Source organism: Mytilus edulis, chromosome 7 (genome assembly GCF_963676685.1).
Source record: "Mytilus edulis chromosome 7, xbMytEdul2.2, whole genome shotgun sequence".
Classification (NCBI taxonomy): domain Eukaryota; kingdom Metazoa; phylum Mollusca; class Bivalvia; order Mytilida; family Mytilidae; genus Mytilus; species Mytilus edulis.
Window position 1 is genome coordinate 49182145 of NC_092350.1, and position 13763 is coordinate 49195907.

A 13763-nucleotide genomic window follows, 5' to 3' on the forward strand; every position below is an offset into this window, starting at 1 on the left:
TGCACCTCGGGGGACAATAGATTTAATATATGAGTGGAATATTAAATCTATTGTCGCGTTTTATTTATTGTGTCTAGGGTTGGCGTCAATGCGGGACGTAGCCGTACCGTTCATGATATATATGAAGTAAATGTTAAAAGTTATGGTTGGGTTTCTGCATTTTAAAGTACGATTGTTAATTTAACCCCGACTTGTACTGTCTGTTGTCTCTTTCTCTATAATTAAACACTTACTGACTGGATAGTCGTGAAAATATAAGTGTATTGCCCCCTTAGATACAATGCAACTTTTGCCCTCGACTACGCCTATGGGTGTTAGTTACATCTCAGGGGGCAATAAACTTACTCTCCCACTCAATCCCAGCCAGAACTTATCAATTATTTTTTTATAAACCACTTACACTTTGTAGGAAAATCGCTTCATAAGAATAGGTGCGTTGTTATAGGCTCCAAAGTCTGATGGAAAGTTGTCGCATTGGTAATCAAACCACATCTTCTGTATTATTGTATGTCAAAAATCTTTCAATCTAAAGAAATTGTTACAAGACTATGTTTTGTCTTTTTTTACAAAATTTACAATAAAAAATGTTCTGTTACTAGAAAGTTCCATTACGATTTCTTAAGTCAGTGGTTGCAGCTGAATAAACCGATGCAAAACCTCTTTATAAATCATGAACAATTGGAACAAAACTGACGTGATGACATAATAACGCATTAACATAATATGGGGTCACAGCTTCATAATTTACAATGCAATGTGAAGAATATATGTTATTTTGTTTTCCTAGTTTTATCAAAACAGTTTACGTAAAAATGTTGGCATTCTTTCCTATTAAGAAAATAAAAATCTAGATACCATCCTGTCTAAAGACTTTTTATTCCAAGCTATTTCAAGGTGAAAAATTAAAAAGAACTGAAAATATGCATCGACATAACTGTGAAGCTACTGTGAAGCAAAAACGATAAATTACCCATCTAGAAATTTCTAGAGTATACAAGAATAATTTAATTTTTAATGTACCGCGTCTTCTGATTGGCTGACGTTGTTTTGTTTAAAAGCTCATAGACATAATTTTGTCATGTGACCGTATACGTCATCAACGTTTTTTCATGGTTGACTTTTCATATACATGTACAAGTACTATTGGAAATTCCAGGTGCTAGATGATTCTAAAATACGCAAATCAGAAAGAGTACACATAATTGAATACATCAAGAACAACAAAATAGCAGTGTCTTCAGGTGTAATGACAGTTATTTCATATTCAGAGTATGGTCACCATTATAGAACATAGTTTATAAATTAAAAACAAACGTTCTCTTTGCGTGAACTTTATTGTAGTATGCTCTTTCTTTCATCCCGTTGTTAACATATTTATAAAAAAAAATATAATGAGCAATGGTACAGAGTATGATTTAATTTTGTATTGCCAGTTGTACAACCCTATGCCAGAATATAAAGGAAAAAATAAGGTCAAGGCATCCAACATTGCACAACACTCATACAGTACAAAAAATGTCAAAGACCCCTGTATTAGTTCAATTATGACCAAATTATAGGTTTTTTTTCTTTAAATGAAAAAGAAATAACTAAAGGCAACAGTAGTATACCGCTGTTCGAAACTCATAAATCGATAGAAAAAAACAAATATGGGTAACAAATGAAAACTGAGGGAAACGCATTAAATATAAGAGGAGAACAACGACACAACAGAAACACAACATTAAAATGTAACACATACAGAAGTGACCAACTAGCTAGGAAAACTATATTTTGATTTATACAATGTCGGGTCTCTTTTACACCCTCAATGGTGTTATTAATAATTACACAACTTAAAATGCCATTCAACATAGACTTGTTCTACAGATTTATTTGAATATGCTTTTAAGATGGAGCAGGATATCCTGAATTTTGTGTTGCTGCCAGAATACAACAAAATGGTGACGTAGAAAGAAGTATCCATAGGTGTAGGGATCGTCTTCCCGGACTATGTGTTATATCTCGAAAGACGTCAACTAATGCACCTTTAAAACCATCTTCTACACTGTCACTCGTCACTACATTTGAACGTAAACTTGAACAAACGTCTATATCTCTAAGAAGTACAGTTCTAGATCTCAAAGAAACTACTGCAATACCTACTCTGGATTTCCAGCAAACAACATTGCTAGTACGTGAAGAATTTCCCTCAGGTCTACCGAGTACAGATGGTGTTTCAGGTAATGACAAACGTACTGTATGATAAATATGTTAATATTGTTAAAAATTTTAAATAGACATTGACTTTTTGATTTTTCAATTGTATATTCAAAAATATTAATAACCAATAATTTCGAAATAAAATGAAATATAAAGATTTAAACAAAAAATACTTTATAGTACGATTGTATCAATGGGAAAATGATAACGTCCGTATATTGATAGATTTAAGTTTTAATTTAAATCTTGAGATATTGTACAAGCATGTATACGATCCGGTTAGTGTCCGCGAGTGTATTAACTTCATGTCGTTATCAATGCTTAGTAACTCGTAATAACTTCTTCGCTAATTCTCTAAAACAATGTAATGATTCTTGTTACCCCTTTACATGATTTATGAACTTGTTAAAACGACAAAGTACTAGTTACAACGACACTTCAAAATTGTTATGACGACTCAGCTTACTTTTTATCAAAACTAGGATGATTCGTACTGCGTAACTTTACAACGACGGAGTAACTTTAAAACTCGAAATATCGAGTTATTTTAGTCCTTATATATATATGATATATACGAAGGCGATATAACGAGTATCTATTTCGTGATGACGAGTAAACTGAATACTATAGACGAGTAAGCATGGACTTTAAAACGAAGTAAATTCAACTTACACATTGTCACAACCGGGTTCCGTAAGTTTGTCCATTTTGTTAATATTTTATTACATCAAAATACTTCAACTTGTAAATGAAAACAAAGTAACCATTGTTGCAAATTGGTGTTCCAAATTTGATTAAATAGACCTATCTACAATGCTCTTTTACAGCAACAGTGGTAATTGCGACAATAGCTGCAACAGTTCTGATGGTCATCGTTATATTGGTTACGGTCGTTATGTGCAAAAGGTAATGTGGTATTCTATATATTTATAAGTCATTAATAGTTTACTTTATTTTCTATCTAACCAGGTTCATTTGTGCCGATTCTTTATCAATTAGAATTGAGAATGGAGATGGGGAACGTGTCAAAGATACCACTACCGAGACAAAGGATTAGAAAACGGACAAAGGCCTCAACTTGGTGTTTAACACAGGGAGAACATCCCGCACCCGGATCTCAGCCCTCCCTCTATACCTCCAGCCAGTGTTGAAAAACAAACACACAGCAATACGAACAGTAAAATTTAGTTTAAAACAAGTCCGAGTCCTTTTGTTCATAAATGTAGGATACATGTATGATAATGCGTATCTCAATGGAAATACCAAGAGAAGGAAATCTAATGTCTTAATCATTTTAAGAGCATGATTTGTCACTCTTTTTTTTTAATTTTAGAAATAAATGTCAGTCAAGTGAATTATACCATTCTAGATTTATTTTCTGTCACTTTAGTAGCTGTCGTTTTCAAAAACGAAAAAATTATCCTCTTCTTTCCATAAAAAAAACTCGTTATACCGAGTTGGTTTAGTCCCTTTATTATACAAACTAATAATATTTGTCATATATCGATCAAATTTTTACAAAGAAGACATTAGGTAAGATAAAAGAGAGAAACACATATATAAAAAAGTCATAGAAGAACAATATTGACAAAACGATAAAACAGACAAACACACTAAACTCCACACAATACGGACTTTATCATCGTATTTTTTTCTAATCACAATGTAAAAATGATGGCACGTGATATATTTTGATTGCATTTCTTTTACATTTAAGGTGAAGTAAGTGCTTTTGTTGTCTTTTTCATTCAGTTGGGTTTTTTTTTTTACTTTTCCCGTCTCTACACTAAATTTCGACCTAATATTTTCAAATACAAGGTGACCTATTCAATTTCGTTGTCATTTGGAAAAACAAAGCGCATAGTTTTGTTTATAATATATTTTTTTTTAAACATGTAAAAACAAAGTTCAGTGCAGCTCAAATGAACCCTATTTTGTAAAGCAAAAGGTAACTCTGCTGGATTATGTTTTATTAATATGGAAATATGAAGGGATGTTTGAAGCTGTAATGATTTCTTTTGTCACGAAGGCAACATCTATGAACATTTCGGTCATATTATTTTCTTACCGATTCAAAGTACTATTATGCGTTTGTACAGTTATCTTTTTACTACGAACAAAATTGATAAGTATTTGTAGATGAAACACATGTCTGATTTTTAAATTGAAATCCTTGTATCTATAATGATATACAAAAAGAACATGTGGTACGATTGTCAATGAGAAAACTCTCCACAGGAGACCAAATGACACAGAATTAACAACTATAGGTCACCATATGGCCTTTAACCATGATGACCAAAGCCCAAACAGCTTAGTCAGCTTTAAAATGCGCAGACGTTAAAATAACGGCATTATTAAGGAACAATAAATGAACGAAACACAATCAGTTTTCTTATATGTGTACAAATCTTGCATTCTATTATTGTAGATGTTTTAGTATATGCGATTGAAAATGATATTGCGACAAATTTGTATAATAAGTCATTGGATATATTCTTATTGTAATTTATTTTCTTACTAGACGAAATACATTGATATCTGGAAACCATCCAATAACTGACGTAGTATACGAGAATACACCTAGAAATCAAACAACCGATATTGAATTAGATAATATGCACTATCAAAGTCTTGGTCCTAATCGAACTCTAATTGAACACAACTACGATACCATGCAGTCTACTGGAACTGATGTCACAAGTGACACAGACAGGGCTTTACAATCTGATATTATGGGATCGCCAGAATATAGCCAAGTAGATGTAGATTATGAAGACATAGAAAATGTGTCGTGACGGTCTTAATAAAAACATTTATCCATAAGGACGAAAATACTCTCTTTCAACTATTTAATGTTTTTTCAGCTCTGGTATTTAAGTTCATTATGTTCAGTTCACAATATACGAAAGTTCAGTTCTATACAAATTGATACTGCATTTTAAACTGTAAGCATGCGGGTTTTTGATGAAATTAAAATAACTCTTTTTATAACACAATATCTCCCATTAAAATTCCAGAAAAAAATATGTTCATGACATGTGTCGGTATACAACGTTATTAATCATAATTCAGTTACATTTAGTTACATCATTCAAACTTCATTTGCGTTGCATTTCTTCCATCAATTATAGTAATATGTCATATCCAATCATGAAAAACGGAAGACAATTTATTTTGTGTGATTATTCTGGTTAAATACAATAAAAACATGGTATTAAAAAAAAAGTTATCTCCCATTCACCAGTTTCAAAATGCTGTTACTTTCCTTATAACTGTTGCATATCTATAAAAGTGGTATTTATGGATAGCTTAACTATTATTCTTTCAAATTAATGCAATGATAGTATTACACAACAATTATGTCATCAATTATTTTGTTAACAGTGTCTACAACATTTTACCAGTAATGTTCACTTTCAATTGATGTTAGCATCTGCATGGATACCCCGAGAGTATGGAACGCCAACACTGTCTTGTTATGACCATTTTCATTATATGATGTGCATTTACCTTTATATGATGTGCATTAACCTTTATATGCTGTGCTTTTACCTTTATATAATGTGCACTTGTCATTATATGATGTGCAAACACCTTTATATGATGTGCAAGTATCTTTATATGATGTTCAAATATCCTTATATGATGTACAAATATCTTTATATGATGTGCAAACATCCTTATATGATGTGCAAATATCCTTATATGATGTGCAAACATCATTATATTATGTGCAAACATACTTATATGATGTGCATATATACTTATATGATGTGCAAGTATACTTATATGATATGCAAATATACTTATATGATGTGCAAACATTCGTATATGATGTGCAAACATTATTATATGATGTGCAAATGTACTTATATTATGTGCAAAGATCCTTATATGATCTGCTTCTGTAAACTATTAACCCGGCTCAAATATGTATCTATCGCTAGCGAAAGTGCAATTTATAGGGAAAATGAGACAAAGCAATTTAACAAAATCAACCTTTCAAACATTTCGGTTGAAGATTAAGATCAGTAAATAAAGGAGCTAGTTGAAGAAATTCCCGGCTGTGGAGAAAATGATATGAAATGTAAGAGCCTTTTATAGCTTGCTATTCGGTTTAAGCATAGGCTCCGTGATGAAGGTCGTACTATGACCTATAAAAAGTAAAAACACAAAAATACTGAACTCTGAGGAAAATTCAAAAAGGAAAGTCCAAAATCAAAAGGCAAAATCAAAAGTCCAAACACATCAAAAAAATGGATAACAACTGTCATATTCCTGACTTGGTACAGGTATATAATTGTTACCTCTTACAAATTATGACTAGGATGGAGAGCTGTGTCAGTGGCTCTCATACCACATCTGCTTATTTCTATTCATTGCAAAAGATACCATTGAAATCACAGTCTGTTTCAAAAATATTTCATAACAATAGCTATAAAATTATCTACTGATGCATAATATGGCGAGATGGTTTGTTTTATAAAATGTTATTGAATATTAATCTGTAAATGGTAAATGTATAATGTAGTATTGAATATGTACAATGATATTAAATCTAGTATATCATATAATCTAAGTATGCCATTAAAGGAAGAGACCGATTCCATTGAGCCGCAACTCCTCTAAAACCATACCAAGTCGGAAATATTTGTGATATGACGTTTACATGTAGTGATTTTTACTTTTAATTTGTCTTCGAACCAATCTTTTTTCCACAGAAAACGCCAATTATGTGAGAAAATACCCAATTTCGAAGATTGCAAGCTTAGTCGACGTAGTGCCCGTGAAATGCGAAATGGCTATGTGGGTAATTATAAAAAAAAGAAAAAGTGGTATCTTTGCTAATGAGACAACTCTCCACAACAGACCTAATGACACAGAAATTAATAACTATAGATCACCATACTGTCTTCAACAATGAGCACATATTGGCATATAAAGATTGTTTAATTTCAACTTATTGTAATGGAGATTTGTTTAATTGCTAATAAGATTCTGAAACACGAATACTAGTATGTCAACAGATTTGGAGTAGCGTCAACGATTTCTGAGATACAAGGAATCACAAGGGGTTGATTCCTGATAAAGTGTTTTAGATTTAATTTTTCGTCCGAATACATCGGATTTTCCCCATTGTGGTAATGGCAACGGATTTTACGTAGACGATACAGTTATTGAATTAAAAGGGGGGAAACCCACTGAGATTCACACTTTGCCACACTTTTTGCAATTTAGGGTATTTAATACTTTTATTTTCCAACCGAGATAAATGGGGTGACGCCTGTCTTTTGCATTTTGTTCCTCTTTTTTGTCTCTTTAAAAACATAGAATAAAAGGATTAACTTTGTCATTACTGTGTCTACCTTAATACTGTGTCAACACTTGTCCACTCGCTGGCATCTCCGTGTATCATCGGTACAGCGGATATAGGTACTAACCACGTGGTCGTGATCGATTTTTCGTCTGACACGGTACGAAAATCTTTGTTTTGTTTACATTATATCAATGTGTACTTCAATCTAAACATATTTGTTGTTTAAGGAAATGATTTGGTCGTAGGGTGATGATTAGAGAAGTCTCACTATTTGCCCTAAACAAGAACCCTTACAAAAACATGTGCAAATACTTATCAAAGAAATTGGCGCTCGTCTCATCCGATATGATTCGATATTCATTGCAACTCTTTTTCTGATAGAAGGCCACTGTTTGTGCGTAATAAGTATAGCTGTTTCAATAATTGGCATTGAAATATTTTGTACATAAGTTATTTTTCGATATTTTATTCCGACAAGAAGCGTTGTGTATAGCTGACCAAATGAATCCTTCTGTACGGTGCATAGTTAAATGAATGTACGGTATATAGTTTTTCACGCTTCGAAGTACATATAAAGCTATATCCGCTGTACCGATGATACACGGTAGTAATTATAATTCGGAATACTTTGCTTGCTTGTGACTATGGTGTTCGACAAGGAGAAAACTTATCACTTTTCCCATTTTATTTACTTTTGATTGACTAAATTAATTTCTTAGTGACTAAAAATATTAGAGGACTAACAGAACTATACCAGAAGATCTGGAAAGAGAATTAGAAATATATCTTAAGTGTTTTGTTATATTGTTTGCAGATGACACGGTGTTGTTAACTGAAACAGCACATGACCTGCAGACTCAACTCAATGCTTTCCATAATTATTGTAAGGCTTCGAACTTGAAAGGAAAGTTGACAAAACTAAAGTCTTTGTGGGGTTTTTTTTGGACGGAAGCCAAAAAATCTCCGATTTTCTTACAATGATACTTACATTAAGATGATAAAACAATATAACTATTTGGAAATTATTGTTACTAAAACGTGAAATTTTAATATGAGAAAAAACATTTATCCGATAAGGCTTTAAGCCATGTACGAAAACTTGAAAACAGAAAGGATGTATAAGATTTCTGTAAAATGTCAACTTCAGCTTGTTCGTTTATAAAAAAAAATATATAAACACGTGCGTTTGTCCTGCAGCTGGCTTAGTAATTTTGAAACCTCTCTCTCTTGTTTTGTTTATACTGTAAATAATTATTATTTTTATCTCGGTATACTGATGTCATATATTGACTTTGTGAAACCAAATATATAGATTTAGAGACCATAAGGATACCGGTATGGATTATTGATTGACTGTTATTTAGCGCCACTTTCAACACTTTCATGCTATTTCGTGGCGGTGAGTTTATATTGGTGAAGAAAGCCGAAGTGCCCGGAGAGACCCCCATGACCTTCGTTTGGAAAACAGACAATTCTGGTCAATTAAGATTGAAATCGAGCTTACCTGCCACGTGCGGAATTTAAAATCGCACACCTAAGTGTTGACATGCTAGTGATACAGCAGTTCGACTTTTTATAAAAGAAGATGTGGTATGACTGCTAAAAAGACAACTCTCCACAAGAGGTCAAAATGACACAGAAATTAACAATTATAAGTCACCGTACGGCCTTCAACAATGATCAAAGCCCATACCGCATATTCAGCTATAAAAGGCCCCAAAATGAAAATGTAACCACTCGACCACCGAGCGCCCATCACTTTCACCCGAAATGGATTAAAGGAGATATGGAATGAAGCTGAACTTGGTGCATTACATTTACGTGCAGCTTTTTATCATGTTTTTGTGCATATATTTCACAGTTTCAACTATGGATGATTATGGGTGAATTCCTGAGGTCCAGCGGCAAATTGATATATGCATATTCGTACAAGAACATGTTAATGTGATATGAATATTAACCCTGTTTTGTACTAGACCGACACCCTGAGCCGGATTTTTTAACATGATAGTTCAAAAGGTAGCATTCCGAAGGAAGACATTATATCACCTTACCCGGACACATTTTTCTGATTCCGAGCCGATCAGCTTTTGCTCTTAATCCTTAATCCCGCATGCTTATAGAATTAGCTGGGAAGCAGCATGTAAATATGAATTTTAAAGTCTTGGTTTTTGATCCGGCCAGGGTTCGAACCCACGTCCTCTCTCACTCAAGGCGAACATCCTACGACGAAAAGGGTGGGGGGGGGGGGGGGGGGCAAGTTGTTTTGTAAATGTTTGATTCTGAATTTCTTGAAAGAGATTTTATCTATTTCAGGAGGGAAGCGAAATAGTTTGTTTCCATTCAAAATGAGGAAAAAATAAAACAATGATGAAACTTTAAGCTTTGTATACAGAAATCTGACAACACGTCATTTTATTTTCTGTCCTTGTATATATTACATCAGCCAATGAAATTTCAGCCAACAAAATGCAACAAAACCGGAGAATTGAGCGTTTTTAATCTGGTGTCTAAATGAACTTAAAACACTGCATGTATTTATTTTTTACTGAGACCTGTTGTTCTCTTACAGATAGAGAGTGGTGTTTTGAATTTTTCAAAGTGAAGATTTACGGCAGCGGCTTTTAATATTTTGCATTTATCCTGGAAACATAATAGATAAAAAAAAAAAAAATAGTGCAATGTGTCTGAATTATACTCTATAGTAAAGGTTCTTTTTGGGCAGTTTTGGCTTTTCAGAGTTTTGTTGTCTTATTGGCTATTATCTTGATTACTAATAATAGAGAAACCTTTTCTTGCAATGTATAGACAAGAACATATATAATCAAAGTGCTGAAGTATGAAAGTTGTTTGCGACTTCAGGGAACTTAGTTTGGATTTGCCGTTTGTGGTTTCATTAATTTTTACCACGCCTTCATTCAATGAATAGCTACCGATGAAAAATTCTCTGCTAGAAGAAATTGTTGAAACTAAATGATCAGGTTTTAACAATCCAGGTGAGCGAAACGAGGCGTAAAGATTTATGCCTACGGTTGACGAAGAATTCGCCATAACATTATACCGCGGCAAATCTATAACTATATAAAATTGAATGTCACTTTTCCATTCCAAAAATGATAAAATGAAAGGCCCCCTTTATTTTTTCCTATCCGCTCTTTTTTTTTTGGTTTCAAATGATCGGTTCCATATATGAACCATTACTCTACCAGAGTCCGGTTTTTTCCCAATTGTTTGTGTCTATCTTGAGAATATATAAAGAGAAACTCCAACAGCTAAAACGAGTAGAAAGGCAATATTTACATAAATGACAATACTAAACTTCGTGTATTATCTTTTAAAGATATAGAAAAAATGCTAACGTTAGGTATACTGAAATTGACAAATATAATGCATTCCCTCGTTAAAACGTTCATAGAGCATGACATAAAAGAATTATTTATTAAATTCAATAATCGTAACCGTATTGTAGACTTCGTATGAAATAATATGTTTATTATTAAAGACCCGTCGATTTAAACAAAACTTTGCAATTCATATATATTTTTACAATTTTCCAACAATATCATTTTTTGCATCTTAAAAAGAGGTACTAACATGGCAAGGTTTATCTCAAGTCTCAACCATTTTCTAAACGATAGCACACACAGATTTGATCCTAATTAGTAGTAACGGTTACTCCTCAGAAGCAGATCGGAATCAGTTATGACGTAGACAGTAATCATTCTAATCGTAATCATGTTCATTGACCATAACGACGATGAAAGCACATCATATAATGACGTTTCGACATCATATAATGAAGTAAATAAAACCACATAATATAAGATTACAAGCACATAATATAATGACACAAGTACATTATATAAAGATGTTTGCACATAAAATATGGGAAACTGCACATCATATAATGATATGTACATATCATATAAGTATATTTGCACAGCATATAAGTATATTTGCACAGCATATAAGTATATTTGCACAGCATATAAGTATATTTGCACAGCATATAAGTATATTTGACCAGCATATAAGTATATTTGCACACCATATAAGGATTTTTCAACAAAATATAAGTTTATTTTCACATCATATAAGAATGTTTGCACATCATATAAGTACATTTTCACATCATATAAGTATATTTGCACATCATATACGTATGTATGCGCATCATATAAGTATGTTTGCACATCATATAAGTATGTTTGCACATCATATAAGGATGTTTGTACATCATATAAAGGTAAATGCACATCATATAAAGGTAAATGCACAGCATATAATGAAAAATGGGCATAATAAGACAGTGTTGGCGTTCCATACGAGAGGGTTGATTTGATTATATGTTGTACCTAGAGCCATTATCTACAAAAGAGTGTCTTAGATTTTGGAAAGAATGCATAGATAAAAATTTACAACTTATTATACATTATCTGTGTTTATGTGGTAAGGATATTTACACTAACTTCAGACTTATGATAGAATGGAATACGATAGCAATAGTAAGAGACACCCTTTTGTAGCTCCTGCTGTGTTGATTAATATTTCGTTAAAATTTCCTGTATAGTTATAGATATGATAGAGCTGAATAAACTGATAAAATTTTGTCATTAATTGCATAACAATTGATTACATAATGATTGCATAACAAAAATATTGCATTCATTTAAAAGATTAATCTGTTATCTATCAATATATACCAATTTTATTAACTCATATGCAGTCTTCAGAAAGAAACAGCATTTTGAAGGTTGGAGATTGGAAGGTAAAACAATGTATTGTGGTTCCTTTAATCAATTGAAAATTTGAATTTTAATGTCACAATCACCAAGAAAACTATTAGTTATATATAAATATGACATGTATGAAAACGAAACCATGTAAACAGAAAACTATTCATTTTGTGTCACTATCCTCGTACTGCACTTATTCCATATTTCTAAAACTTGAGTACGTTCTTCTGGATGAAAGTAATTTCGAATAAATAAACATATTAACCGCAAAAAACGTCGCTTGCTTAAATGTGTTTAGCTTCGGTAAAAGAAGTTTAATGTACGAATGGTTTGGTAAATAATTTTCATTACATAAATATCTCTCGGAATAAGGAATATAACAATTACTTTGTTTTGTGTTGACTTTTGAAATCCGTTGGCCTCAGTGAATATAAGTTTTGTCAAAAGTTAATATAACCACATATTTGACTCATCAAAAGACAGTAATTGTATTTTATTCGACTGAAAATGTTGCAATGGTCACGAACAAAATATCACAAGCATGGTAACAAAACCATACACCGCAGACTGCATAGAAATAAATGGAACGAAATATTACTAATTAGAATTAACAAAACATTCAACAAACAGTCCGAGTCTGTTTCATACCTGCATTTTTGTCCTCGTTTTTTTTAAATTGAAGATTGGCCACTTGAAGCTAAAATTCATTAAAACGTATAGATTTAAACTTTCAACTATGCATTTCGCAGCAGTAATATAACTTCTGCTTCATCGTGTCTATATTTCCCGATTAAGGTGGCTCGGGACTATTCGACTGCGCATAATTTCACGCATGAATTACAAAAGTATTTGTTGTAAATTCGATATAATTTTTTAAAATATTTTGATTGATAAGAAATGTTAAATCATTGTAGTTATGTGATTTATAGAATATTTTCGTTATTATCCGTATTTGTAAAAGGGTCAAAATGACATTTCACCCATTTTCACCATTTTCCCGCCAAAATTTGGGTTTTAAGGTAAAATATTTTTTTTCCCTTATCGGTGACCTATGTTTTTTATTTGCTCATTCTTTGAAGCTATATTTCAGCTTTTTATATAACAGTTTTGGACCAATTGTCATAGAACGTTTTTTTGATATTCCGATAAAGATATGTCAACACCTCTATGTTCCCTATCATTTCATTGAAAAATGGTCCCTTTTACATATCTGTTTAAAAGTAAAATTTTGAGCTTAAATGGTCCGTGACCCCCTATTTGTTTTCGACCAACTTGATTCACTTTCTGTAAAGAATAAAATATCAAAAAATACGGCACTTCTGATAGAAACTTCGAATAGTCCCGAGCCACCTTAATACGTTTCATTCTCGAATGTTTATAATATAAGGACTAAATAGAGTCTGGTGGCTATTTCACTGTATCATTGGAGTTTTTTTTGTAGTCGGGCTCCTACTGATGAATACTGGATGATATTACGTTCTCTAAGTGCCTGTGTCTTCTCCAGT

At 32.3% G+C, this 13763-nt stretch overlaps 1 protein-coding gene across 1 annotated transcript in view; it reads left to right on the top strand.

Annotated features, from left to right (window-relative positions):
• LOC139482897 (uncharacterized) overlaps nt 1-12648 on the top strand; it is a 28915-nt gene extending 16267 nt beyond the window's left edge. The window contains exons 7-10 of the mRNA XM_071266927.1: nt 1893-2222; nt 3030-3108; nt 4727-5657; nt 11852-12648. Coding sequence (XP_071123028.1) covers nt 1893-2222; nt 3030-3108; nt 4727-5000 — 683 coding nt within the window. The 3' untranslated portion in view covers nt 5001-5657; nt 11852-12648. The remainder of the gene's footprint in view (nt 1-1892; nt 2223-3029; nt 3109-4726; nt 5658-11851) is intronic.
• The last annotated feature ends 1115 nt before the right edge of the window (nt 12649-13763 follow it).